The 27,568-nt window shown below is 39.3% G+C and overlaps 4 protein-coding genes across 6 annotated transcripts in view; 3 read left to right on the top strand and 1 right to left on the bottom strand.

The window, feature by feature from the left end:
* Positions 1-27,568, bottom strand: part of LOC146521035 (uncharacterized) — a 235,515-nt gene that overhangs the window by 151,398 nt on the left and 56,549 nt on the right. The window lies entirely within an intron of this gene.
* LOC146521040 (H-2 class II histocompatibility antigen, E-S beta chain-like) lies at positions 485-7,194 on the top strand. The gene is made up of 8 exons (XM_085154496.1): positions 485-612; positions 3,874-4,146; positions 4,426-4,639; positions 5,230-5,297; positions 5,381-5,488; positions 5,813-5,956; positions 6,312-6,417; positions 6,614-7,194. The coding sequence occupies exons 1-8, from the start codon at positions 558-560 to the stop codon at positions 6,633-6,635; spliced, it is 990 nt and encodes a 329-aa protein (XP_085010622.1). The 5' UTR covers positions 485-557; the 3' UTR covers positions 6,636-7,194.
* On the top strand, positions 10,035-13,305 carry LOC146521039 (C-type mannose receptor 2-like). The gene is made up of 4 exons (XM_085154505.1): positions 10,035-10,979; positions 11,168-11,542; positions 11,703-12,047; positions 12,485-13,305. Exons 1-4 carry the CDS (start codon positions 10,910-10,912, stop codon positions 12,688-12,690), a joined length of 996 nt encoding a protein of 331 aa, XP_085010631.1. The 5' UTR covers positions 10,035-10,909; the 3' UTR covers positions 12,691-13,305.
* On the top strand, positions 22,418-25,361 carry LOC146521038 (putative C-type lectin domain family 20 member A). Of its 2 annotated transcripts, XM_085154468.1 has the most exons (5): positions 22,418-22,536; positions 22,716-22,838; positions 23,027-23,401; positions 23,562-23,906; positions 24,691-25,361. In XM_085154468.1, exons 1-5 carry the CDS (start codon positions 22,452-22,454, stop codon positions 25,011-25,013), a joined length of 1,251 nt encoding a protein of 416 aa, XP_085010594.1. In that variant the 5' UTR covers positions 22,418-22,451; the 3' UTR covers positions 25,014-25,361. The 2 variants fall into 2 exon arrangements, with proteins under 2 accessions (XP_085010594.1, XP_085010595.1); XM_085154469.1 differs by having other exon boundaries at positions 22,418-22,838; positions 24,691-25,359.

Below are 27,568 nucleotides of genomic sequence, written 5' to 3'. Positions count from 1 at the left end.
AATTTAGAGGCAATTTGTTTCTATCAAACCACTTCTTTAATATATTTAACTCCTGTGCGATCACGTCCAAAACCTGTTGCAATTCAACCATTAGACTCTATAAAGCTAGTGTAAAGGGTCAAATTCAGTCAGTGAATTTACTCAGCATCATTACATCAAATATAAATGCTTCCCTTATATCTTCCCACTAACCATGAACACCACAGCTGCTCTGTACCTGATCACTGTAAACTTCACCAAATCACAGCCAATAAACCAACAAATTGATAAAATCTCTCAGTAATGACAATAATATGAAATACTTTAACCTATTTGTGAGTTTCTGGTTTATAATTGACAACATCCATCAGGCTTCAGGTATCCAAATAGCAACACAGGGTAGCTGGAGCCTATTAAAAGGCAGGGCACATCCTGGACTGTCAAAAAAATATAACAAAATATTGTTATAGATTTCTTCCTGGTAACAGCTGATGCTGTGGTCATGTGACCCTGCACTCTGGTTTTTACAGCAGCTTTCAGTCAGACTGTGTCAGAGTTTGCCAGCACAACCCAGGAACATGGCTTCAAAGTTTTTATGCTTTACCCTCCTCTTCATCAACATCTGCACAGCAGGTAAGATCAATACACTAATCAAACACTCACTGCTTCAGCTATCATTAAGCTTTACAGCGTTACAGCTGGATTAATGAATTCATCCATCAGTCTACTTGATAAACTGCTGAATAAAACAAATAATTTCAGAAAGATTATTTTGCTGCTTTATTTTACTTTGCTCGCATTTAATCAATTATAAAAGTAACCTTCCTGGTCCATCAGCGGTGCCACAGGGATTTGTGTCTCGTCCTGGTCTCACACCAGGAACTATTTATATGTAAAGTAAATGTACATAAATGTTATGTATTTAACATTTAACCCTTATTAATCCAGGTAAAAAGAGATTCAAATCTCATTTGGAAGAGAGACCTGGCATCATGGCAGTAAAAGTAAAAACATATACAACACATTACAATAATTTAAAACAAATACTATATTGCATACAAACAGGTGAAAAACTGCATTAAGAGCAACAATTAAAAACAGTCACACAGACTAAAAGAGTTATTCTCTTGTTCCTTTAAAACTGACTTAAACTCCTACAGGGTAACCATTTCTCACAATTTCAGCTCATTCTGCAGCATATTTAAAAGCTTTTTTACCTCATTCTTTTCTGATTTTCAGAACAATCAATTGTATCATATTGTAAGGACAAAGGCTGTATTGGTTATAGTTTTTACCCATATGAACACACAGATAAGAGGGAATCAGCCCAAGGAGAGATTTATAGATAAAGACCAACCAAAAACCAAAAGAAAGTCTCCAGATATACAGGGATGGACATTTAGTAGCAGCATACAGAAAACAGTGATGTAGTCAATTTCCACAGCCAGTAATAAAACAGAAAACACCATTGTAGACAGTCCCCAACCTCTCCAAGTACTAAGCAGGGGCATTCATGAAAAGCAGATCACCAAAATAAAGGTAAAAAATAATGAATAAAGGTAAAAAAAAAAACAGTTACAAAAAGGTTTTCCTCACCAGCCTTTAAATGTGAGTTTTAAATGACAAATTCTGATCTATAATAATATTTATAAGATGTGACCATTTCAATTTCAGCCCACTGAATAGTTTAAATCTTAGGAAACCCAGGGTTTTAGTTTCTAACATTCTTTGCCATTTGAGATTAACATGAGCTTGTTTTTATGGGCCTGAACACCATCAAAGGCAGCTTGAGGAAATTAAGAGTTTGTATTACTGAAGTATCTATTCAATTCAATTCAATTCAATTTTATTTATATAGCGCCAAATCACAACAAATGTCGCCTCAAGGCGCCTCAAGTCTAAACAATAGATCATTGTGTCATCTGCATAAAGATCGAATGCAGCGTTTGATAAATTTTCACAAAGATTTTTTGTAGAGGGAAAAAAAAGCAATGGTCTTAATGTGAAATACTGAGTATATGTAGTTTATACAAAGAGATGGGAAGTAAAAATAAAGGCAAGCCACTAGAAACAAACAACTTATGAAACAAAGTGAGAAGTGGTTAACATCTCTTCTTCTTAACTGAACTTATAAAAACAGTGAGACTCCACAGTTCCCCCCCCCTTTTTTAACTGTACATCTGGCTAATTCCCACACGAATGAAGCTAAATGTCAATTTATATGCAGAAGACGCTCTGATCTGTTTCCTTATTCTGCTTATTCCTATTCAGACTCCCTACAAAGACACTATCCAGTCACACAGAGACTTTTCTGCAACATTGCATTATGACATTAGAACATCACGTGTTATTAACCAACAAAATACATTGTTTTGAAATGTTGCCACAAGATACAGGTATGTCTTAAAGACATAAACTGTTCTCTTTTATTCAGACAAACTGAGATTTTCATATTTGAACCTCAGAAAAACTTCAGAAACATGGCATCCAACAAAAAACTGGACAGTAACACTGTGAGGACTCTTGACATTTTTAACCAGGATATATCCTTCAATGTGCATATTAACATTTATTTAACTAGCTGATTTCTCAATTGGCTGGTTGTGTTAAATTCAGAGCCCAGTTTAAAATCCTTCTCCTTACGTACAAGGTCTTGAATGATCAGGCCCAACTATTAGACTTCAAAATTTTCTTTTTGGTAAAGCATATAGTTGGAGCTGGATCTGGTGACCCTGAATCCTCCCTCAGTTATGCTACAATAGGTGTAGGCTAGATTCCCATGTGTTTATAGATCACTGGTGCATTAAATTATGTCTTCCATCTCTGTGTTTTGTCTTGTGTCTCTGTGCTCTCCTTTTTTGTTCTTCAATAACACAACCTGTCATGGCAGCGCTTCTTCCTTATCCTGGTTCTGTTGGTTGTAATTGTCTTTAAAAAAGTTTTTCTTTTCAAATGTTGCCAACTTTACTCATCTTAAGATTGTTGGGGTTACCTCTGTAATATTATAGGGCAGGGATCTTGAGGGCCAGTGTCCTACAGGTTTTAGATGTGTCCTCAATCTAACATAGCTGATTTAAATGGCTGAATTACTTCCTCAACATAGCTGTGTCCCAAAACGTAGGCTGCATCCTTCGGTGGCCACATTTGAAGGTCGATCACGTCACGGCCAGGCGACGAAGGCTGTCCCAATTCATCCACTCCTTAAAATGCAGTTGACAAATGCGTCCTCTTTTTTGACGAATTTGAAGGATGGGTCGGATATGTCCTTTGTGGCCCACCATATCCCAGAATTCATAGCGCAACCCAGCCAATTCGAGTTTCCAACAATGACAGCTACTACTAAGTTTTAATATTACTTATATTATTCTTTCTGGGTCACAAAATAAACTTTTAACATATTTTCTGGCGAGAATGTGGGTGTGTTTATTAAACTCCACTGACAAAGCAGTGATGCAAATCTAAAGGCTAGACCATCCAATTTCACAACCAAGCATTTCCAGCCTTCTTGATCTTCAAAGGACCCGGCTCACGTAGACCACAAAGGCCAGGTCCTCCAAAGGATGTGGCCTACGTTTTGGGACACAGCCCATATCTTGAAGCTATCCAGAGGCCTGGTAATGAACTAATCATTTGATTCAGGTGTGTTGACACAGGATAATATCTAAAACCTGCAGGACACCGGCCCTCGAGGCCTGGAGTTCAAGACCCTTGCTATAGGGTCTGCCCTATTTTTGTGAATTGTTCTTATATATATGAAATTTAACTGATACTCTGTTGGTGCGCTTAATGATCTAAATAAGGTGAAGCTATCACGATCATATCATTCCAACAACATGTTCTTAAAGGTTTCCCAAACTACTATAGGAGAGTGATTCTCTGATCTTTGTGTTTCAGATGGATATGAGTGTTACTCTTCAACTCGCTGCCTGTTTAACTCCACTGAGCTAAGGGACATCGAGTTCATCACCTCATACTATTACAACAAGATAGAGTTTGTCAGGTTCAGCAGTGATGTGGGGAAGTATGTTGGATACACTGAGTTTGGTATAAAGGAGGCAGACTACTGGAACAATGATCCTGCACTGCTAGCTGCAATGAGAGCTCAGAAGGAGACGTACTGCCAACCCAACATTGGGATCTGGTACGCAAATGTTCTTTCTAAGTCAGGTGAGTCAGTGTTTCTGTGACATCATCAGATCATCATATAAACTTCATCACACTGATGTCCTGACTGAACTCTCTGCACTTGGTTTACAGCTAACACTGCTGAAGGTTTAATCTGACACATTCAGTTAAAGCTACATGTTCTCTGTAGTTCTGTTAGTTTGACAGGAACAGTCTGACCATTTCAGGCTTGTTATATTTATAAAGTCACTTCAGCTTTATTGTGTTGCAGTTTTAACTTTGAATGAAGTAAAAACATTCCTCCTCTTCCTGCTGTTCCAGTGAAACCATCAGTCAGACTTCACTCCACGATGGCTCCTGGTTGTCACCATCCTGCCATGTTGGTTTGCAGCGTCTATGACTTCTACCCCAAACAGATCAAAGTGAGCTGGTTGAGAAATGGACAGGAAATAACCTCTGACATCACTTCCACTGAAGAGTTTGCAAATGGTGATTGGCTCTACCAGGTCCACTCCCACTTGGAGTACATACCCAGGTGAGCCCAGGTCAAACCTGGGACCAGGACTCTTTGTTTGCCTGGACAGTCTGACCATGTGTGCCCTCTCCAGGATAATTCCACTGTCAGCACCAAACTCCTTCAATGGTGATGTTTGAAGGGTCTGATCCTTCAGCTCAGGCTGTTAACTCTTATCTTTGTCCAGGTTTTCTTCTGTGGCTCCAGCTCACTGACTTTAGTTTGAATAACCACAACATCGTCCACAGACGCAGATATTCACAGCTCAGCCTGTGAAAGCTGTTCCCTCTTCTTCTTCCTCATTCCTGCTAAAACTGAACCCATCCGAGGTTCCAGTTTCTGCAGAGCCGAGTGTTTCAGCAGGAACTGTCTGAAAATTCAGATCAAAAACAGAAAGTCCCCAAGATTTTTTTAATATTGTTAAAAGCTTAAAACAGGAAGTTTACTGATTCTGTTATTTTAACATCTCCATAATTGATCTTTTCCACACCTTTGTGAGTCATCTCCATCATATAAAATGTGTTGCAGGTGATCAGGTAACCATCAGCTGATCACACAAATCAGATAAATCAGATAAATATCTGTGATGTTGGTTTGTGTTTGTGTTGAAGGTCTGGAGAGAAGATCTCCTGTATGGTGGAGCACGCCAGCCTGGAGGAACCACTGATTATTAACTGGGGTAAATACCAGTCTGTATCGACACACCTGTACACCTGCCCGTGTGTCCGTTCACCTGTGTGACTCTCACCTGTGTGTCTTCAGTCCCGCCCATGCCTGAAACAGAGAGACTGATCATCGTTGGAGTCGTAGGACTGATCCTGGGTCTGATCTTGTTTCTGGCTGGAGTCATCTACAGGAGGAAAAGTGGAGGTCAGATCAGCACCCATTGAAACACCAGTTTAAACCAGACTAAAACCAGTTTATCTCAGGCTAAAACCAGGTTAGATCAGATTAAAATTAATTAACACCAGACTATAGTTGCAGCAAAGAAAAGAGAAGCTGTGACTTCCTGAAGCTGATGGAGCTCCTGAAGGCCTTCAGTTTGTCCAGGGTCAGGGTAACTTGGATTGATTGGATCAGTTGGATCGTTGGGTTTAAGTTTTAAGCTTAAAACATAGAACTGTCAATGTCATGTGTATCAGTTCAGCCTGAGCCATCACCTTTGACCTTTGACCCTCGTTCTCTGTGTTGCAGATACATCTTTGGTTCACAGGTTCGGTGAGAAACAGGCAGAGGACTGGAACAAAGATGCTGCAGCTCTGAGCTTGTGGAGACCTCAGAAGGAGATGTTCAAACCCGACTCTGAGCTCTGCTTCACAAATGTTCTGCCTAAGTCAGGTGACTCAGTGTTTCTGTGACATCAGCTCATCACATGAAAGCTCAGGTGCTCACTGAGGGATCAGCTCCTGACTGAACATGGCGAATAACGTGTTCGGGAAAAAATGATTCATAATTCAACTTCATCAGTGAGACATTACAACTGTTTGAGGGCACCAGGTGTTTCTAGATCTCAGTGAGATGTTTTCTCATGGAGAATAACGTGTTCGGTGTACATGTGGAGGTTTTATAAAAGCACTTTAAGTGAAGACGTCTCAGCTTCTTCTTCATGTGTTCAGCTGCCAACAGCTGGCAGTTTATTATGTGTCAAAGTTTCCCTTCTGTGTTCAGACTGTTTTTATTTTTTATGTTCCAGTGATGCCATTGGTCAGGCTTCACTCCATGACGCCCCCTGGTGGCCGTCATCCTGCCTTGGCGCTCTGCAGAGTCTACGACTTCTTCCCCAAGCAGCTCAAAACCAGGTGTTGCTGCAGGCTGCTTTGATTTATCCTCATGATTTATTTGAATAGATCATAAAAGATTTCTAGTATTTGTGCCGGCACATCTGCTGCTACACACCAGCAGACTGTGGGGACCAGTGTGGAGCTGTTGGTTAAAGCAACACAGGTCCTGTTCTCACGATGAGCCGTCTCCTTGTTTTCTCTGTCTGTGCCCCAGGACTGATGCTGGTTCCCAGTAGTGGATCCTGATTGTAGACCTGTAGACTCTGAGCTGGTTCTGCTTCTGTCTGACAGCTGGAAGCAAAAGCAGCAGCAGCTGGCAGCTCTGTGTTTGATCCAGGCTGTTTGAGTCAGGCTGAAACTGGACTGTGGTGGATCTACTGGAGCCTCAGTGGTGGAGTCATCATATAGTGTGTGCAGAGTGTTCTCAGAGTCTTTACAGCTGTCTGACAGCTCAGGTGAGCTGCCTCCAGGATGGACCTGGTCTGTGCTGGCCGGAGGACAGCGAGGTGTGTGCTGGGAAACTGAGTGTCTGATTGCTGTGTTTGGATGTGAGGCTGGAGGGGGCGGAGCTCTGTGGGTGTTTGTGTGTGTGACTTTCCAGTGTCATCACACACACACACACACACACACACACACACACACACACACACACACACACACACACACACACACACACACACACACACAGATGTAAAGATGTAAAGATGTAAAGATGAAACCACACTCTGAGCTGTCAGCTGTTTGTTGTATTTTCACTTCCTGATCCTTTCCTCAATAAAGCAGATTCCACAGTCATGTGATCGCTGTCTTCTTTAAAACCCTGTAAAAGATGAAGGAATGTAGTTTTCACTCTTCGTTGTGTGTCTGTGTTTAATTAAGCTGCTCAAAAAGAAGCACAATGTGTATCCTCTTGACGGTGTTGCTCCTGGATCATCAAAGTGATGCCGGTCCAAGTGACCAATCACATTGTGGTGATATTACAGTTTTGCAGTGTGTAAACACCATTACACAACACATCAAACTCTAATCCCAAAACCGCACTACAGCTCTGTAACCATAATAACGATCACATCCTAACCCCCAACCCTGACTATAAATCCCCCTTTTCCTGAGTGGACATCAGCAATTTTTTTTTCTTAACTGTAAAATATGACTAGTTTTTTAGTCATGATTAGTTACTTGCAAGCTGAACATAGACCAACTTTAAGTAATTATGATGATCCAAAAAAACCCCAGTGTGGTACTTATGCTACATAGTCTTTGTGAAAGGTTAAAAATGTAGTTTTAAGACATAAATATGGATTAAAATAATAGTTAAAAAGTCAAGAGATAACAGTGCATAAGTTATGGGGATTGCAGTTCAGTTCATGTTTTAAAGCAAGTTAAAAAATGGACACCCCAGTAATATTTTTTGTTCAGATTCAGTTTTTTATCTAATTACACTTGAAGTTTTATCAAACTGGATTCCCTAAAGATGCCACAATGCTCTCAGGAAGAATGTATACTGCTTTATAGGGAAGCCTGCAGAATAAATCCTGTAGTTGAAGCTTTAAACAAAGTATGATCCGTGCCTCTTTATTTTATTACCCAGGTGGAGTAATTGTCCTCAAAATGACTCCTATGTAAAACAGTAAAAATGATAAGATTGTTGTAAACATGTTAAAGTAAAGCATAACTTTGGAAAATGACTAAAAGTAATCAAAGTTGGTAGCTACCCTTGTTGGTAGCAGGTAAAGTGAGCTTCAAGTACAGTAGCTTTGCTAATGATGCACAAATGGTATTTGTAACAGTAAGGTTAATCAGGCTCATATATCTTTTCAATTTATGTTTTTTATGTGTGTTTTGAGGTGAGACGCAATTACCATTACCAATGTACACATTGTTTAATAATGGCTTTATATGAACGGTTATTTACAAGTTACTTGATATGAGTTCGAGTTTATTGTATTCAGTGATAAAAGTGATATGTTTAAAGCAACCTGAGCAAATACTGGTTTATCATAATTAGTGTGAGCAAATGTTCAGATTAGAGTGATTACCTTAGTTTTCATGTAATCTAATAAAAAATACTTTTGTCTTATTAACAAACAATAATAAATATTCAAAACAGAATGAACTGTTCATTTGTTTCTATTTTTAACATTGCAGTTTTTAAAATTTAACTCCATACAACATTTGTCAAAAACAAACAAACAACTAAAACATTTTCTTGTTTATGTGCCATGTTAAAGTTTAACTTTTTAAAGAAAACATTTTCTTAAATGCAAAAATATATAAATGATCTCAAGTCAAAGGCCAAATTCAAGTAAAAATAGATATAGACACAATCACCCCAACCGGTCGCAGCAGATGGCCCCACCCCTCCCTGAGCCTGGTTCTGCCGGAGGTTTCTTCCTGTTAAAAGGGAGTTTTTCCTTCCTAATGTCGCCAAAGTGCTTTATAGTGGGTCATATGGTTATATTTGGTTTTTCGCTGCATGTACACAGTAAAAAGTGTGTCAATATTTCAGAGTAAACCTATTTTAACCTAGATAGAGTATTTACAACTCTATGAGGAGTAAACCAGCTCTAACATCAGAGTTAAAAGTCAGTGTAAAGTTTGTTAGTCACGCAGTGAAGACTTAACTCCACACAGTGTTGATTATTACCAGTCCACAGGCGTGTGCGGCCTCAGAGCTCTAATGTGCATGGAATTTTCTCCGAAGAGCTGCCACAGTCAGGTAAGTGAAATTAACATTTCCATACTGGTAACATTGTTTAAAAGGTATTTTTAAACTAAATAGCTCTTTATAGTTTCACTGATGTCGAGTGAGGACATGTTAGCAGCGTTTACCCATAGGTTTAATGACATTCCAGTAGCTACATGCTAGCAGTTGCTAAAAGTTCAGATGTTCGTTATCTTCTCACTGCGTTAATATGAACCTAAAACATTTTAACTATGTATTTCTTCTAAATGCTGTCCATGTGTTATTATTAAACTAATTTTGGAGTAAAAATAGCTCTATAAAGTGTAATCAAATTACTCTGAACAGTGTGAATAACCCTCAGTGTTAAATATTTTTACACATTTTGTTGTTAATTTTGACACTAAATTGAGTACAATTAACACTGAAAAGTTAACACTGGCCATAGAGTAAATTTTACTCTAATTTTGAGTGGGACCAAATGTTACCTGAAGCAGAGTTAAAATCAACTCTGTAAGTGTAAAATTGACACTTGGTTTTTTACTGTGTATTATTGTAAGGTCTATGTTACAATATAAAGTACCTTGCGGCAACTGTTATGGTGATTTGGCGCTATATAAAGAAAACTGAATTCAAACCAGTGTAGTAGCTTAATTTTAAATAGCTGGTTTGAGGCTTGAAATCCTATATTGTAAATTTGGCCTGTGAAGTCATATAGATTCATGTGAGCATGAGTGGAGTGTGTCACTGTGGTGGCGATGTGTGTAGGTGTACCTGCTTTCATAGCCCTACCCTGCGCCCCCACATCAAGAAAATGTTAAACAAACAAGGAAATAATTTATAGAAATTAGAATAAAACTTCCTGTTCCTGCTTGCTGGACAGTCCACAGTGAGGTGCTTTATGTCCTTTTTCCATAAACAAGTCCATTCATAAGCCGTATCTACACTGTGTCTTTGTGTCAGCGGGGAAATTTGTATCTTAATATTGAAATGCTGAGTACAAAGAGAGTGTGTTAGTACAGATGGTTATTTACAGTTTTATTGTAATTCCACATGAAAGACCAACACAAAGTAGTGCAAACGTGAGAAGTGGAACAGAAATCATACATGAGTCCAAACATTTTTTACAAATAAATAACTGAAAAGTGGGGTGTGTGTAATTATTCAGCTTGAACATGTGACTACTGCGTCAGTGCACACAAAAGTCTTTGATAGGTTTTTAAGATCATGTCAGCGTCAGAGCAATCCAGCAATATTGATCAGTACAGGCAGCATTATGTTTATATTTTCAAAAATCAACAGACTCGTATTCATGTTTCTGTCACAGAGTGGTGACTTGTCCATGTGCACCTCTGCTGCCATATTTGGATATTAGAAACTCCCTCTTTCTGCTTGTTGGACAGTCCAGTGTTTCTTCTTTCCAGAGCTTAATGTAAATGAGTTCATATATAACTGATATGTACACTGTGTCTTTGAGTCGGGGGGAAAAACTCTATATGTTCATATTCAAATACTGAGTACAAAGAGAGTGTGTGTTAGTACAGATGGTTATTTACTGCACAGCTGTCTGCATGAACACCAGAGAAGAACCAGATGTAAGTTTCAAACCTGCAGGCTCATTTCATGTCTGTGTACAGAGGTGCTGTGTGGACCACATTTGAACTGTTGCTTCTTTCTTCTTGGACAATTTTAAACAGATGATCATTTATTAAGAATAATCATATATTTCTTACAGCAGTGTGTGATAAACTAGATATCTGTGTTTAATATAAAGTGCTGCGTGTCCATCAAACACTGAAGAGCTGCTGGATTCATTGTTTCCTCCAAATGACAGAAAAGTCATTTTCATGTGACAGAGCGACGATGCAGTGGAGTCTGTTTCTGCTTCTTCTGATGGGTGAGTGATCATTTTACCAGGGCTCCTGATTGTTTCCACCTAAAATCCTTTAGTTTGATCAGGACTCATTAAACAAATGAACTCTTACTGAGAAAATCCAGGATTGACCTGTAAACTGGACAGTTTGATGGGAACATGAGTTTCCTGCTTGTATCAGCAGATATTCAACAGTATTTCTTCTGTTTTAGGTCAGTGTGTCTTCATCACATGTCAGCTGTATGAGTACCACTTTATTAAAGAAGAGATGAGCTGGGATGAAGCACGGGCATACTGCAGAGAGAGCTACATAGACCTGGCCAAAGTGTTTGACCTGACAGACATGAGAAGACTTCAAGACTCTGCACAGAGTCAAACACAAGCCTGGATTGGACTGTACAACATCACAATAGGAGACAACAGGAGGTGGCACTGGTCTCTGCCGGGGGAGGAATACACTGAAAATGAGACCTGCTGGGGAGACAGAGAGCCAAATGACAAAGTATACCCTGAGAACTGTGTGAGGACAAGATACAAGTGGGAAGATTTTCCATGTAGTGACACATTTCAGTTCATCTGCTATAATGGTGAGAATATGTGAACTGTAATATGACAATACAATATTTAATAATGTTATAATCTAGTTTATAATCTGTGTTATATCACATGTTCCTGAAAAAGACATTTTGAAGAATGAAACAAATTAGTTGATAAAAATGTTATTTTGTTTGTCTATTGATTTGACAGAAACAATGAAAGACAATAAAATGTTTCATTTGATTGCGGAGGAGAAGTCTTGGACTCAGGCTCAGAGCTACTGCAGACAGCATCACACTGACCTGGCCAGTGGACTCGATCAGATATACAGTGAAGAGTTTAAGACGCTGCAGAAGTCTACAGCCTCGTGGATCGGCCTGTTCAGAGACAGCTGGAGGTGGTCAGATGGGAGTAACTTCTCTTTCAGATACTGGGACATGGACTCATTTAATGATGGACTAGACAACAGGAAATGTGCTACGACTCTGTTAGGGAGATCAGGAAGATGGAGCTCTGCTGGATGTGACCAAAGAAAGCCTTTCTTCTGCTATGATGGTGAGTTTACACAGATTTATCTCAGCTGTTTGTCCAATAGATGAACAGCTGGAGTCACTGAGAGGATTTAGATCAGTTATCTCGGTTGACTCCCTCTGAGATGTACAATTTAACCACACTGTTTATTAAAACTGCAGACAACCTTTAATTATTAACTGCAAAACAAATTTACTGCATGTGTACAGTGAGTCTTACTCAATGCAGACCTACTGATATTTTATATATTTAAACCTCTTCCTTCCTAACAAAGCTCTCTGTCTTTTCTCATCTTTACTATATAAATGTTCATTAGAGCTGTTCACCTACACAGTCACAGGTGTAACTGTCCTGTTGTTTTGGCCTGTTTGTCTTGTTTCTGTAAGTGTGGACTGTTCATGTCTGTCATTGTTCATAAAGCACAGCAAAGACTCAGAGCTCTTTGGGTTTTGTGGTGACAGATAACGTGATCCTGATCCAAGAAAGCAAAACCTGGGAGGAAGCCCTTTATTACTGCAGAGAGAAACACCATGACCTGGTTTCCATCACCAACCGCCAGGAGCAGGTGTGGCTCCAGGAAAAAGCAAAAAACGCCTCCACTCCTTTTGTCTGGCTGGGGCTGCGCTACACCTGCACTCTGGGCTTCTGGTTCTGGGTCACTGATTAGGTCATTGGATATAACAACTGGGACTCTAACAGCAAAGTTGACGTCTGTGACATGTCTGGAGCCATAAATAGAGCAGGAGAGCAGAAGTGGGTCAGTAAGCCTGATGATAATAAGTTTAATTTCTTCTGTTCAAAACACTAAAAGCACTGTAAACAGCACCAACAGCTTCTTATCTCCTTTAGGTTTTATTTAGCGCACTTTTTATTTTCCTACATCAACAAAAACGTAATTTTGTTATTGAAAAAGAATCTATTCACTATACAATGTGTAGGTTTTATTATATTGATGTTGTGGTTAAAATATGGTGATGGTTTTATATAAAGTAATAATACATAAAGGTTATGAAGTGTTGTCAATTGAATTCACTGTTGATGAATAAACTGTTAAACCACAGTTGTTGTTTTTAATAATCAAATTACAGCATGAAACAAAGTGTTAAAGTACTTTGATCAGGAAGAACTTTATAAAACTACATATCCCCCTATCCCTGTTTTAATCTTCTTATATATCTGTTAGTTTAAATTCACCAAAAATTTCGAATTTCGATGGGATGGAATGGATTTTGTTCATATTTGTGACTCGTGATTTGTTTAATGTTTATACTTATGATATGTATTCTTTCAATTCAATTCAATTCAATTTTATTTATATAGCGCCAAATCACAACAAATGTCGCCTCAAGGCGCTTCATAGATACAGAGAAAAGCCCAACAATCATATGACCCCCTATGAGCAAGCACTTTGGCGACAGTGGGAAGGAAAAACTCCCTTTTAACAGGAAGAAATCTCCGGCAGAACCAGGCTCAGGGAGGGGCGGCCATCTGCTGCGACCGGTTGGGGTGAGAGAAGGAAGACAGGATAAAGACATAATACACAGATAAAGCTGTGGAAGAGAGACAGAGATTAATAACAGATACCATTCAATACAGAGAGGTCTGTTAATACATAGTGAGTGAGAAAGGTGACTGGAAAGGAAAAACTCAATGCATCATGGGAATCCCCCGGCAGCCTACATCTATTGCAGCATAACTAAGGGAGGATTCAGGGTCACCTGGTCCAGCCCTAACTATATGCTTTAGCAAAAAGGAAAGTTTTAAGCCTAATCTTAAAAGTAGAGATAGTGTCTGTCTCCCGAATCCAAACTGGAAGCTGGTTCCACAGAAGAGGGGCCTGAAAACTGAAGGCTCTCCCTCCCATTCTACTTTTAAATACTCTAGGAACAACAAGTAGGCCTGCAGAGCGAGAGCGAAGTGCTCTAATAGGGTGATATGGTACTACAAGGTCATTAAGATAAGATGGGGCCTGATTATTTAAGACCTTGTGTGTGAGGAGCAGGATTTTGAATTCAATTCTGGATTTAACAGGAAGCCAATGAAGGGAAGCCAAAACAGGAGAAATATGCTCTCTCTTTCTAGTCCCTGTCAGTACTCTTGCTGCAGCATTTTGGATTAACTGAAGGCTTTTCAGTGAGTTTTTTGGACATCCTGATAATAATGAATTGCAGCAGTCCAGCCTGGAAGTAATAAATGCATGAACTAGTTTTTCAGCGTCACTCTGAGACAGGATATTTCTAATTTTAGAGATGTTGCGCAAATGGAAGAACGCAGTCTTACATATTTGTTTAATATGTGCGTTGAAGGACATATCCTGGTCAAAAATGACTCCAAGGTTCCTCACAGTGTTACTGGAGGCCAAGGTAATGCCATCCAGAGTAAGAATCTGGTTAGATACCAAATTTCTAAGCTTTTCAGCGCCGAGTACAATGACCTCAGTTTTATCTGAGTTGAGAAGCAGAAAGTTAGTGGCCATCCAAGTCTTTATGTCTTTAAGACATTCCTGCAGTTTAACTAATTGGTGTGTGTTATCTGGCTTCATGGACAGATAGAGCTGGGTGTCATCTGCATAGCAGTGAAAATGTATGCTATGTCTTCTAATGATGCTGCCTAGGGGAAGCATGTATAATGTAAACAGAATTGGTCCTAGCACTGAACCCTGTGGAACTCCATAATTAATCTTAATCTTAAGAGGACTCTCCATTTACATGCACAAATTGGAGTCTATTAGATAGATATGATACAAACCACTGCAGTGCAATACCTGTAATACCTACAGCATGTTCTAATCGCTCTAATAGAATATTATGGTCAACAGTATCGAATGCTGCACTAAGGTCAAGAAGGACAAGCACAGAGATGAGTCCACTGTCAGAGGCCATAAGAAGATCATTTGTAACCTTCACTAAAGCTGTTTCTGTGCTGTGATGAGCTCTGAAACCTGACTGAAACTCTTCAAATAAACCATTCCTCCACAGATGATCTGTTAGCTGTTTGACAACTACTCTTTCAAGGATTTTTGATATGAAAGGAAGGTTGGAGATTGGCCTATAATTAGCTAAGACTGCTGGGTCTAGAGATGGCTTTTTGAGTAAAGGTTTAACTGCAGCCACCTTGAAGGCCTGTGGTACATAGCCGATTATTAGAGATAGGTTGATCATATATAAGATCGAAGAATTAATCAATGGCAGGACTTCTTTGAGCAGTTTTGTAGGAATGGGGTCTAAAAGACACGTTGATGATTTGGAGGAAGTAATTATTGACGTTAACTCAGAAAGATCGATTGGAAAAAAAGAGTCTAACTTAACATCAATGGAACTACAAGTAGCTGTAGATAATATTACATCTATGGGATGATTATTGGTAATTTTTTCTCTAATGATAAAAATTTTATTTGTGAAGAAGTTCATGAAGTCATCACTAGTTAACGTTAAAGGGATGGTTGGCTCAAAAGAGCTCTGGCTTTTTGTCAGCCTGGCAACAGTGCTGAAGAGAAACCTGGGGTTGTTCTTATTTTCTTCAATCAGTGACGAATAGTAAGCTGTTCTGGCTTTGCGGAGGGCTTTCTTATAAAGCAACAAACTATTTCTCCAGGCTAAATGATGATCCTCTAAATTTGTGACACGCCATTTCCTCTCCAGATTACGAGTCATCTGCTTTAGGGTACGTGTTTGAGAATTATACCACGGGGTCATGTACTTCTGATTAGAGACCTTAGTTTTCACTGGAGCTACAGTATCCAGAGTCGTACGTAGTGAGGAGGTGAAATTATTAACAAGATAATCGACCTCTGTTGGGGTAGCGTTCAGATAGCTGCTCTGCTCTGTGTTGGTACAGGGCATTGACGATGATAACAGTGGCTGGATTATATTCTTAAACTTAGTTACAGCGCTTTCAGAAAGACATCTACTTTGATAAAGTCCACTCTCCACTGCTGCGTAATCAATTATTGTAAATGTAAATGTTATCAGGAAATGATCAGACAGGAGAGGGTTTTCAGGGAACACTGTTAAATGTTCAGTTTCTATGTCATATGTTAAAACCAGATCTAGAGTGTGATTAAAGTGGTGGGTGGGTTCTTTTACATTTTGAGAGAAACCAATTGAGTCTAACAACAGATTAAATGCCATGTTGAGGCTGTCATTTTTAGCATCTACATGGATGTTAAAATCACCCACAATAATTATTTTATCTGAGCTCAGAACTAAATCAGATATAAAGTCTGAGAAATCAGACAGAAACTCTGTGTAAGGCCCAGGTGGATGATAGATGATAACAAGTAAGACTGGTTTCTGAGTTTCACAGCTGGGGTGGACATTGTTAAGCATCAGTCTTTCAAATGAATTAAAAGTCTGTCTTGGTCTTTCATTAATTAATAGACTGGTGTGAAAAATTGCTGCCACACCGCCCCCTCGACCTGTGCTTCGAGATTTCTGGTAGTTAGAATGACTCGGGGGTGTTGATTCATTTAAGCTAACATAATCATCCTGCTGCAACCAGGTTTCTGTAAGGCAGAGTAAATCAATTTGTTGATCATTTATTAAGTCATGTACTAACAGAGACTTGGAAGAGAGAGACCTAATATTTAATAATCCACATTTCACTGTTTTACTCTTTCTTGTCACATATGTATGTCTTTACTAGTTTATTACAGAAATCTGATCTGTTTCCTGCAGCTGCAGTAGGTTGTTGAAAATACCTCTAATATAAAGCAGGATTTTTTTAGCATGCACATTTGTGTGATGTAAAACAAAGCTGTCAAATAATTTGTTGTTAAACCAATCCCGCAAATGTATGATGATCATGTGTTATGGAAATCCAAATAAGAACGAAATTCTGTGTTAATAAGCAAAGGCCTGTCTGGCAGATTCATTTTCAAATAAGGAAAACAAAGTAGAAATGCTACTGGGTTCTTATGTGTTAATAGTCATGATTGCCAAACGTTGAAGCTTATACTGAAAAACAGTTCATTACTCGAAGCTTTTCAGCACAGTCCTCTCTGGTGACATCTGGTGGACAAAAATATGAAGAACAGCTTGAAGCTACAAAATAAAATGACCTTCTTCATTATGAATGTCCACTTTACAGAGTGGAGTTCACAACTCTGTCTGATATTGGGCCACCATTGTGTTGCTTTGAACATTAATTTTCTGGGGTGAAAAAATTGTTATGTTTATTTTTCTAACAAATAAATGTCATCAATAACCTTTCCTTATTTCAACATGTGCCATAGTGTGGTCTTTTTTTGCTTGTGCCACCGTGATGCTGGTAAATACAATAGATGAAAAATACATATAATATAAATATAATAATGTACAACACATTATGGAGTACGCTTCTACTCTGTGATCCTGCCTCCATGTACTTATGGAATTAACCACTGGAGAGCTGGACAGGTATGTTTATAAATAGTATTATATTAGGTCAAATTTTTTATATGTATTTTAGACCCGGAGGTAGAATTGATTGTGAACTTGTAAAGTAAAAATGGCCAAGTCTGCATATTTTCATGGAGAACATTTCTCCTGCCTTAGAGAAAATCCTCTTACATGGAACAGAAGAGGCTGGAATGCACAGAAACTGGTAGAGATGCAGGTATACAGTCTTCCTGGGTCCCACAGACTATCAGCTAAAAAGAATAAACAAATTAAATTGTTGCACATTTTGTAGAATAAAAATTTAAGATAATTTAAAAAATAATATATTTTTTATGTTAAATTTAAAGAGTCAAATATTTTTATTATGAAAAGCAGATTTTTGTTAAGCTATTTGAAGTTTTTTACGTTATCAGATCCAATAAACAAACAAAAAGACAAAGCAAACAACAAGAGCAGAAAGCTGTCAAACCCAACCGACTGACCAAAATCAACTCAAAATACTCCCACACATGGCATAACTGCAGAGCTGTAGCACAAGAAAAACAAGGTATGCACATGGACTTGAATCAGGACACAGGAAAACTACCAGCCGCTCACATGGCCTATGATAGTAACTGTAAACTCAGTGAGTGTTTTAAATCAGACCTATTTCACATTGGCTATTTTGATATCAAATACCAGTCACATGTCAGCCATCTGCATTTAAATACAGCAGAAGTTCAAGTATTAGAATTAGAAATAGGGCTTTTTTTCCTGTTGGCCGGCTGCTGTGACACATGTTTGTGCTCTGATGCAGTCATTAAAATAAGAAAAACCAACCATTAAAGAGAGCTCGCTCTCGGTGCGTGGTCCTCTCTGCTGGAACAGAAGCTGATCATATCTAATGTTTGTTTCCTCAAAGCAGCACAGAGATGCTATTGGTTCAATTGATTTTGCATCAACAAACAAATTATTGAGGTGCTGAAAGCAGAAACAGTCAAATCTGCACGACTCGCAGACTTCACATGTTGGTCTTCCATTCATTACATATTTGGACACGTCGAGTTTTCTTTTTGTGTTCCATGAGCTATGTTTACATTAAATGGAAACTTTTTGCAGTGTATACAGGAACACTTTGACTGACTCTGACACTGTGATGGGTTTGTAGCATAAACCTATTCGCTGGAACGTTCAAGACAATTCTACTACACAGCAAAGCAAGATATGAGTAGGCAAAGTTCTTTGTTTCTCGTATAAGAGGAAGACCAACTCGACAAACGCCGTTCCTTCGCTTGTTGCTCTCGTCCGCTCCTTCATAACACTGCTCTTTTATTGAGGTTACATGAATATACATAGGTTCATTAACATATGACGTCCTACATAGGTATACATACAAACAAAGAGTACCTTGTCTGTGTGTGTGTAAGTATGTGTGTGTGTGTGTGTTTGGGGGGGGGGGGGGGGTGTCAGAATGTGACCCCATAAATGACTTCCCTAAACCTGCTGGTCTGGAAGTCCAGCAGTTCATCTAAACAAAAGGCACTTAGACTAAAACAGATAAACGTGTGTTTGCTATACCGTATATCAGAAGAGAAGATACAACCTTGCTAATGATCCCAAGAGGTGTGTGATCTGTGCCAGAACACTTTGGAGAGGAGTGAACGCACCCCCCTCTTCATGCTACACAGAGTTGTTACAGACCTCCTAGGATGAGACATTCTTTCAATCTACAAATGATTATATACTTCTAAGCATAAATGACAATCCAACAATATAACTCTAACACACTGAGTCTAAACAGTCTCACTGATTCATACGGTGAGACAGTGAAGTAGTCTGAAGTGTATGACAAATCAAATATTCATTCATCATAAGGCTCTGGCAGTGATTATTATTAGAAACTGCTTTATATTAATGCAGTTTAAAAGATGTCACATTATTTCACATTTGTGGGAACAGCAGGGTGATGTGTAGCGTGCATTCGCAGTATTTTTCCTTGTTTAGTGCTTTAAAAGATTTTGGCTGGTGAGGAAAATGAACTAAATTAAAGGTGGCTCGGTTCACTCTGGCACAGCTGGCTGCTGGCAGAGCTGGCAGGCCACTGCAGCCCCCTCTGGCTTCTGCTCAGTGGCTACTGGGTGACCCCTCAACTGGGGCTCTCCTCAGCGCTTCCCAGGAGGGTGGCACGGATGCCCCTCCGGTGGTCCTCCTTGGGCTCTCGCACTCTGGGGCCTCTGGATAATTGGATCCTGGATCTCCTCCATGCCTGCTTCATGCCCTGGGGCGGGGCTATGGCTCTCTACATCCTCTAGCAGACCATTACATGGGGAAACCATTTGAATACAAGCACGCTGATCGACACAGGTGTGCACATGGGTGTTCACTGTTCATAGACATAAACTACACCTTTATTGGCTGCTATTTCCAAGCACATTGTGCGCTGTCGGTCCTGCTTGCTACACAACAGCATTCAATATTTACTGCTGTTTACACTTAGCTAGATTAACGTGATGGTGTTGTGTTTAGTATGTTGCTTTGTTGTTTTTTTTGCTTGTTTTCTCTTCTTTCTCTCTCAACAGGTGATCCTGGAGATTTTTCTTCTCTCTCTTTTTAAGTTTCCTTTCTCACTGTCCCTCTTCCCTTCTGTTTTTCTTTTCCTTCCTCTTTCTTTCTCCCTTTCCTATCCCTCACTCATGTCTGTCCCGTCTGTAACAACTGAAAATAAAATAAAATAAATAATAACAACAAAGGTCGATCAAATGGACCAATATGGCAATGCCATGATGATCCATTTGGCAAAATAAATCCATTGGGTATCCTTGTTGGTCTTCAGACAACAATTCTGACGGCTAAAGAACCAAATGGGACAGGCAAAAAAAAATGTTTATAAAAACAATCACATGTTTAAAACCTCATCTTTAATACAGAAACGTTTTACAATGCAGTTTGTAAACTGAAGGCATAAAAATCACTATTCTACAGTTGCATCACAAAAATCTTAAATAAAGACATACAAAAGGCTCTGAACATGCAATGCTGAGATTTACTGGAAGTCCAGAACATTTAATTATTTACTATTTAAAGGGACAGCAGCAACAACTGAAACCATATAAGAATGAGATCATTATGAACAAGTCAAAGTGTTCACAGCAAAAGTGTTTAAGCCTCTTTCCCTTTTCCACATTTATCATGTTACCACGGCCACCTTAAATGTGTTTTGGGAGATTTTGTGTGATAAACCATCACAAAGTATCCCAGGACTGTAAAGTGGTATGAAAATTTCCATGGATTTCAAAAGTTTTTACGAATAAAGATCTGAAGTGTGTGTCATGCATTTACAGTCAGTCCTCTTTACAGAAGGTGGTCTTCTCTCTATGGCCTACATGCAATTCTCTGTACTTTGGTTTGGAGAAGGCCTCTCTTTATTGTCTCCAGTCAATCCAAAATGCAGCTGCTCGTCTGTTTACTGGCACAAAACAGAAGGAGCACATTACCTCAGTCTGGGCCTCTCTACACTGGATTCTTGTTCCTGAACAAAATCAGCATCAGCTCAAATTAGATTAATTAGATTTAGACAATTCAGGTAATTTCTTATACTGTGATGTTTATTTCCTTTCGTTCGGATTTTAATAGCTGTCTTAGGGTGAGAGGCATGGTACACCCTGGACAGGTCACGAGTCTGTTGCAGGGCTATCACAGACAACAATTGGCACCCACACTCATGTCTAAGTATCCAATTAACTAGTAATGTAAATTAAGAAGTAAAAGGTTGATCATTTAGGTATTTCTTCAGAATTTACTGGAGCAAACGAAACACGATATTCACATCCCCTTTTCATGGACGAGTAGGTACTGATGTTTAAACCTGGGATGTAAAATCGAGTCATAGCTTCTATCACAGTTCTCCCCTGCACAGTGTTGGGAAGGTTACTTTTAAAATGTATTCCATTACAGATTACAGATTACATGCCCCAAAATGTATTCTGTAACATATTCCGTTACGTTGCTCAATGACAGTAACGTATTCTGAATACTTTGGATTACTTAATATATTATCATGCTGTTTACAACTACGTGAATGTACTATTGCTGTAATTTATTACTGTTACTGAAGGTCCGCGGCTCTGAACCGTAGTAAAGGGACCTCTGGCTAATACGTCGGGTTCCTGTCGGGCTCGTAGCCGAAAACTAGCTTTACTTTGTTGTCTGGGTCAACTTTTCTAGCGAGAGACAGAGAGAGGCGTTGAAAGGCTGCTCCAACAGAACTTATTGTTTTTGGAGGAAAACACGAACACGGTGTACAGTCGAGTCTTAATAGCTTACTTACAACTGGGCTCGTCAGGCTCTCTTCTTGGCTGCAGTGGTTATTATTATATTTACATGCTTCCAGCTCCCGTTTCTGCTCGATGACAGCTCGTACTTTTCCTTTTTCTCCCTCCCTCGCTCACAGACACATAACGTGTATGGCAGTCCATTCTCCCTGCAGCACGGACTACACTGCCCATGATGCTACATTCTTTAGAGCTATACCTGTAGCATTCTGCCTATTAGCTTAGCACAACAACAAAAACGCCTCTCTCACCCAGGAAACACGCAGAGAGAGAGCGGCACCCTGTAACCATGACAACCGTAACGCTGCCGCCTGGAACAACAGAACGTAGCTGTCAAACAAAACCCAAACAGTCCTGACCCGCCACAATATGAAACAGGGAAGTACCGCCGTGTAATCCATTTATTTCAACAAAGTAACTGTATTCTAAATACCACCTTTTTAAACTGTAACTGTAACGGAATACAGTTACTCATATTTTGTATTTTAAATACGTAACGGCGGTACATGTATTCCGTTACTCCCCAACACTGCCCCTGCACCACTATCACATTAAAAACTCTGTACAAATAGTAGGAAGTTATATTTAGATATTATATTTACACTTCCTCTTTCATCTTAATAGACCGTTCAAAGTTCAGTGGTTTCTTTTTCCATAGCGAAATAAAAATGTGTCCTTTCATAACTCATATCTACACTGTGTGTTTGTGTCAGGGGAAAAGTCTGTATCTTAATATTTAAATGCTGAGTACAAAGAGAGTGTGTGTTAGTACAGATGGTTATTTCCTGCACAGCTGTCTGCATGAACACCAGAGAAGAACCAGATGTAAGTTTCAAACCTGCAGGCTCATTTCATGTCTGTGTACAGAGGTGCTGTGTGGACCACATTTGAACTGTTGCTTCTTTCTTCATGGACAATTTTAAACAGATGATCATTTATTAAGAAGAATCATATATTTCTTACAGCAGTGTGTGATAAACTAGATATCTGTGTTTAATATAAAGTGCTGCGTGTCCATCAAACACTGAAGAGCTGCTGGATTCATTGTTTCCTCCAAATGACAGAAAAGTCATTTTCATGTGACAGAGCGACGATGCAGTGGAGTCTGTTTCTGCTTCTTCTGATGGGTGAGTGATCATTTTACCAGGGCTCCTGATTGTTTCCACCTAAAATCCTTTAGTTTGATCAGGACTCATTAAACAAATGAACTCTTACTGAGAAAATCCAGGATTCACCTGTAAACTGGACAGTTTGATGGGAACATGAGTTTCCTGCTTGTATCAGCAGATATTCAACAGTATTTCTTCTGTTTTAGGTCAGTGTGTCTTCATCACATGTCAGCTGTATGAGTACCACTTTATTAAAGAAGAGATGAGCTGGGATGAAGCACGGGCATACTGCAGAGAGAACTACACAGACCTGGCCAAAGTGTTTGACCTGACAGACATGAGAAGACTTCAAGACTCTGCACAGAGTCAAACACAAGCCTGGATTGGACTGTACAGCGAGCCAGGAAGAGACAACAGGAGGTGGCACTGGTCTCTGCCGGGGGAGGAATACACTGAAAATAAGACCTGTTGGAGAGATGGAGAGCCAAATGATCTAAAATACCCTGAGAACTGTGTGATGACAGGACACAAGTGGGCAGATGTTCCATGTAGTGACAAATTTCAGTTCATCTGCTATGACGGTGAGAATATATGAACAGTAATATGATAATACAATATTTAATAATGTTATAATCTAGTTTATAATCTGTGTTATATCACATGTTCCTGAAAGCAATAGTTTGAAGAATGAAACAAATTAGTTGATAAAAATGTTATTTTGTTTTTCTGTTGATTTGACAGAAACAATGAAAGACAACAAAACCTTTCATGTGAATGAGACGTCTGTGACCTGGACTCAGGCTCAGAGCTACTGCAGACAGCATCACACCGACCTGGCCAGTGGACTCGATCAGATATACAGTGAAGAGTTTAAGACGCTGAGGAACTCTGAAGAACTGTGGATCGGCCTGTTCAGAGACAGCTGGAGGTGGTCAGATGGGAGTAACTTCTCTTTCAGATACTGGGACATGGACTCATTTAATGATGGACTAAACAACAGGAAATGTGCTACGACTCTGTTAGGGAGATCAGGAAGATGGAGCTCAGCTGGATGTGACCAAAGAAAGCCTTTCTTCTGCTATGATGGTGAGTTTACACAGATTTATCTCAGCTGTTTGTCCAATAGATGAACAGCTGGAGTCACTGAGAGGATTTAGGTCAGTATGTTTCTTCAGCCACTTATTTCTGCATGTATGTTGAACTTCTGTCAGAGGTGAAAATGTTTAGCTGATGGTTGGAACAGAGATTTCTCTGTAGAGCTGCTGATTCGTCTGAAAAATTACTAAAATGTTTTTTCTTTGTTCTTTGTCTAAAACTGGACCTACCATGCCGTATCATAGTCCTGGGTCTTTGTCCGGGTTTTGTGTTTATTATGGTTTTATGACTTGTTCTTTTGGATTTCAGGGATTTGCATTTTCTAGCTTTGTATGAGTTCTTTAATTGTATATTTCCTTGTGCTTTTGAGATTTCAGTATTTACATTTTTAGTTCTATATTTCTTGTTTTTCATGTTTGTTCCCACCATTTCCAGTTGGTCCAAGTTTCTACTCAGTGTTGTTATTCTTTCAGTCCCTTTCTTTCCTCTTTGTGTTCTGTCTCTGTGGCTGTTTACGCTTTTAGTCCCATCCCTGTGTTTTCTGCCTGTGCTGACTTCAGTTTTGCTTCCTTTATCCCAGTGTCCTGCCATCTTGCTTTGTATATCTGTTTTACCTCAGATCTTTCAAGTTTCCTAGTTTTTCCTTTGTTTGTTTAGTATTTTGTTTGACATATTTTGTTCCAACAAATAAAGCTGTTTCTTTCGAAGCTGCCACAGAGTGCACAATGGCATTCAGCTTTAAGTCACTTTCATGTTTTCTGTGATTTTACGGCAGATAAATTGATTCTGATCAAGAAAAACAAAACCTGGGAGGAAGCCTTGAATTACTGCAGACAGAAACACCATGACCTGGTTTCAATCAGCAACTCTGAGGAGCAGCGATGGGTCCAGGAAAGAGCCAAAAATGCCTCGACTCCTTTCGTGTGGCTGGGACTGCAGTACGGCTGTGCTGCACGTTTGTGGCTTTGGGTCACTGATTATGTAGTGTGCTATGAGAGGTGGGCTTCAGGGGGAAGGACTGAAGACTGTGACATGTCTGCAGCCATGACCACAGGAGGGCAGCACGAGTGCATGAGACATTTAATTTTATTTGTTTAAAACACTAAAGTTTAAAACTAAAGTCACTTCTTAGCTGGACATGTAGATTTTCTGGGGTGAACTCTGTGTTTCTGCTCAGTGTTTGCAGTCTCTGGGTTTGAAATGGGAGAAAAATAACCAACAGATTATTATCTGCAGGTTAGATATTTGCAGAGAGCAGTCTGTGTTTCATTTCCTCTCCTTTACCAGAGTCAGGAACATCTTGGTTTCTTCCTTCATTGTTGCTGGATTGGTTCATTATTAAACTGTAGCAGGATATTTGTTTTGATTTAGTTCAGATATGGTGAAGGTTTGCATGTTTCTGCTTCATGTGCTGTAAATCTTTGTATCACACCATTGTATCCTCAGCTTGAATTACAAAGCCTGTCACTAAAAGCAGGTAAAACCATGTTTGTGTCATGATTTCATATGAGCTCTATAATCTGATCATGTTTGTTCATGAAGCCAAATAAACCACTGTGTAATTGCAAGAATCTAAATGACTTATACAGCTTAATTTAACCAAGTCTGTAACTGTTACAGCTTTCACAAGAGCTAATACAAACAGCACATCTTAATGATAAGACCAGTTAACAGCAAAGTCAACATGATGCATTTTTACAGCTGGTTTCAAGCCAGCAAATGCAATACCACAACTACCTGGATTCACAGGTACACACTACATACATCATAGTATATTATATTAACTGCAGCTAATGCTTTCCATGTGGCATTAATGTAATGATGAAATGTATCTTCTGTGTTGAGCACAGGGGGCGTGTCCAAATGAAGCCTGTGTTGAGGCCCAAAGAGACCCATAGACCAAAGACAAATTGTTTCTTTGAAATGATGTCACTGCCTCATTATGTGATTTGAGCTGTTGAAAAGACTCAGATCTAGATCGGAGGTGATTTTGGGAACTTCACAAGCGTGCATGGCCATTGGAGGCACATTATGGAGCCACCAAAAAGGCAAAAAACATCAGTAGTTTGGAAACTTTTGACGTGCTGACGCCCAGTAATAACAAGCCTTAAAACAGTCTCATAGAACTTTTTTACTTAGGAGTGTGTGTGTATATAACATCGGACCTCATATGAGTGTTCTGCAATTGATACATCATTATGTTTACATGTCACTCGCACTGCGCAAAGTCACGTCGGAGTAACATCTTTTAAAAGTTCATTTTGGTCCACTAAAGGTTTATTTTGTAACACACGTCTTTTTTTTTTTTAAATTTAAATGTCTGTGTTGGTGTCCTTAGGACCTCTGTATGTGGGCTCCTGGGCTAAAACAAAAGTGAGCAGCTGCTCAGTGGATGTGGAGCAGAAATGTCTCCAGCTTCTCACAGACAGTTTGTAAAACATGAACATCCACAAAGACTGTCGAGGAGTTTATCAAAAATACTCAACAACAAGAACAGTTGTAGATGCATGATATTGTGGAAAATTTAAAGCATTTGTTGAACATGAATTGTTTTAGGTATTAAGATTTTATACTGCCTAATATGCATGCATGAAATACAGTATACATTTTTTCATATCCTGAACACAATGATAATGAGCATGGTTTATGTGAATGGTGGGTGTTAAAGCAAAGTTTTTATTCTCGCTCTGTGTCTCTCTTTCTCTGTAATTCCTGGCTATTTCATAGCAGAAGTTGAAAGGAGGATGGGCACACCTGCTAGGATTCGCTCTGATTTGGGAACAGAAAGTGTCATAATGGCAGAGATGCAAACATTCTTGCGATGGACTATGGATCGGAAAGCCAGAAACTATTTTATTACTGGGTCCAGCAATCAGAATCAGTGTATTGAAGGCTGGTTAGCCTCTCTGAGACAGCATCATGCTCAGCACTGGAAAAATCGTCTCCAGGAACTAAAAGACAATGACTGCTTTTCTGGATGTTTTTTGGACAAGCAGCTTATATTGTTTACGTGTCTGAATGGCATTGGGTTATGTAACCATGTTTATATTCTTTTAATCAGTCATTGTGTGTGTGCATGTGTGTTGATTTTGGCATCACTGTTTGTTGAATAGGCATGAAGCCAAATCATACAGTGGGGCAAAAAAGTATTTAGTCAGCCACCGATTGTGCAAGTTCCCCCACTTAAAATGATGACAGAGGTCAGTAATTTGCACCAGAGGTACACTTCAACTGTGAGAGACAGAATGTGAAAAAAAAAAATCCATGAATTCACATGGTAGGATTTGTAAAGAATTTATTCGTAAATCAGGGTGGAAAATAAGTATTTGGTCACCTCAGAAAAGGAAAATCCCTGGCCCTCACAGACCTGTAACGTCTTCTGTAAGAAGCTTTTCTGTCCCCCACTCGTTACCTGTATGAATGGCACCTGTTTGACCTCATCATCTGTATAAAAGACACCTGTCCACAGCCTCAACCAGTCAGACTCCAAACTCCGCCATGGCCAAGACCAAAGAGCTTTCGAAGGACACCAGGAAAAGAATTGTAGACCTGCACCAGACTGGGAAGAGTGAATCTGCAATAGGCAAGCAGCTTGGTGTGAAAAAATCAACTGTGGGAGCAATCATCAGAAAATGGAAGACATACAAGACCAC

The sequence above is a fragment of the Neolamprologus multifasciatus genome, chromosome 3 (genome assembly GCF_963576455.1).
Source record: "Neolamprologus multifasciatus chromosome 3, fNeoMul1.2, whole genome shotgun sequence".
Taxonomy (NCBI): Eukaryota; Metazoa; Chordata; class Actinopteri; order Cichliformes; family Cichlidae; genus Neolamprologus; species Neolamprologus multifasciatus.
The sequence above is the reverse complement of the archived record's forward strand: the minus strand, read 5'-3'. Positions and strand labels throughout refer to the sequence as shown.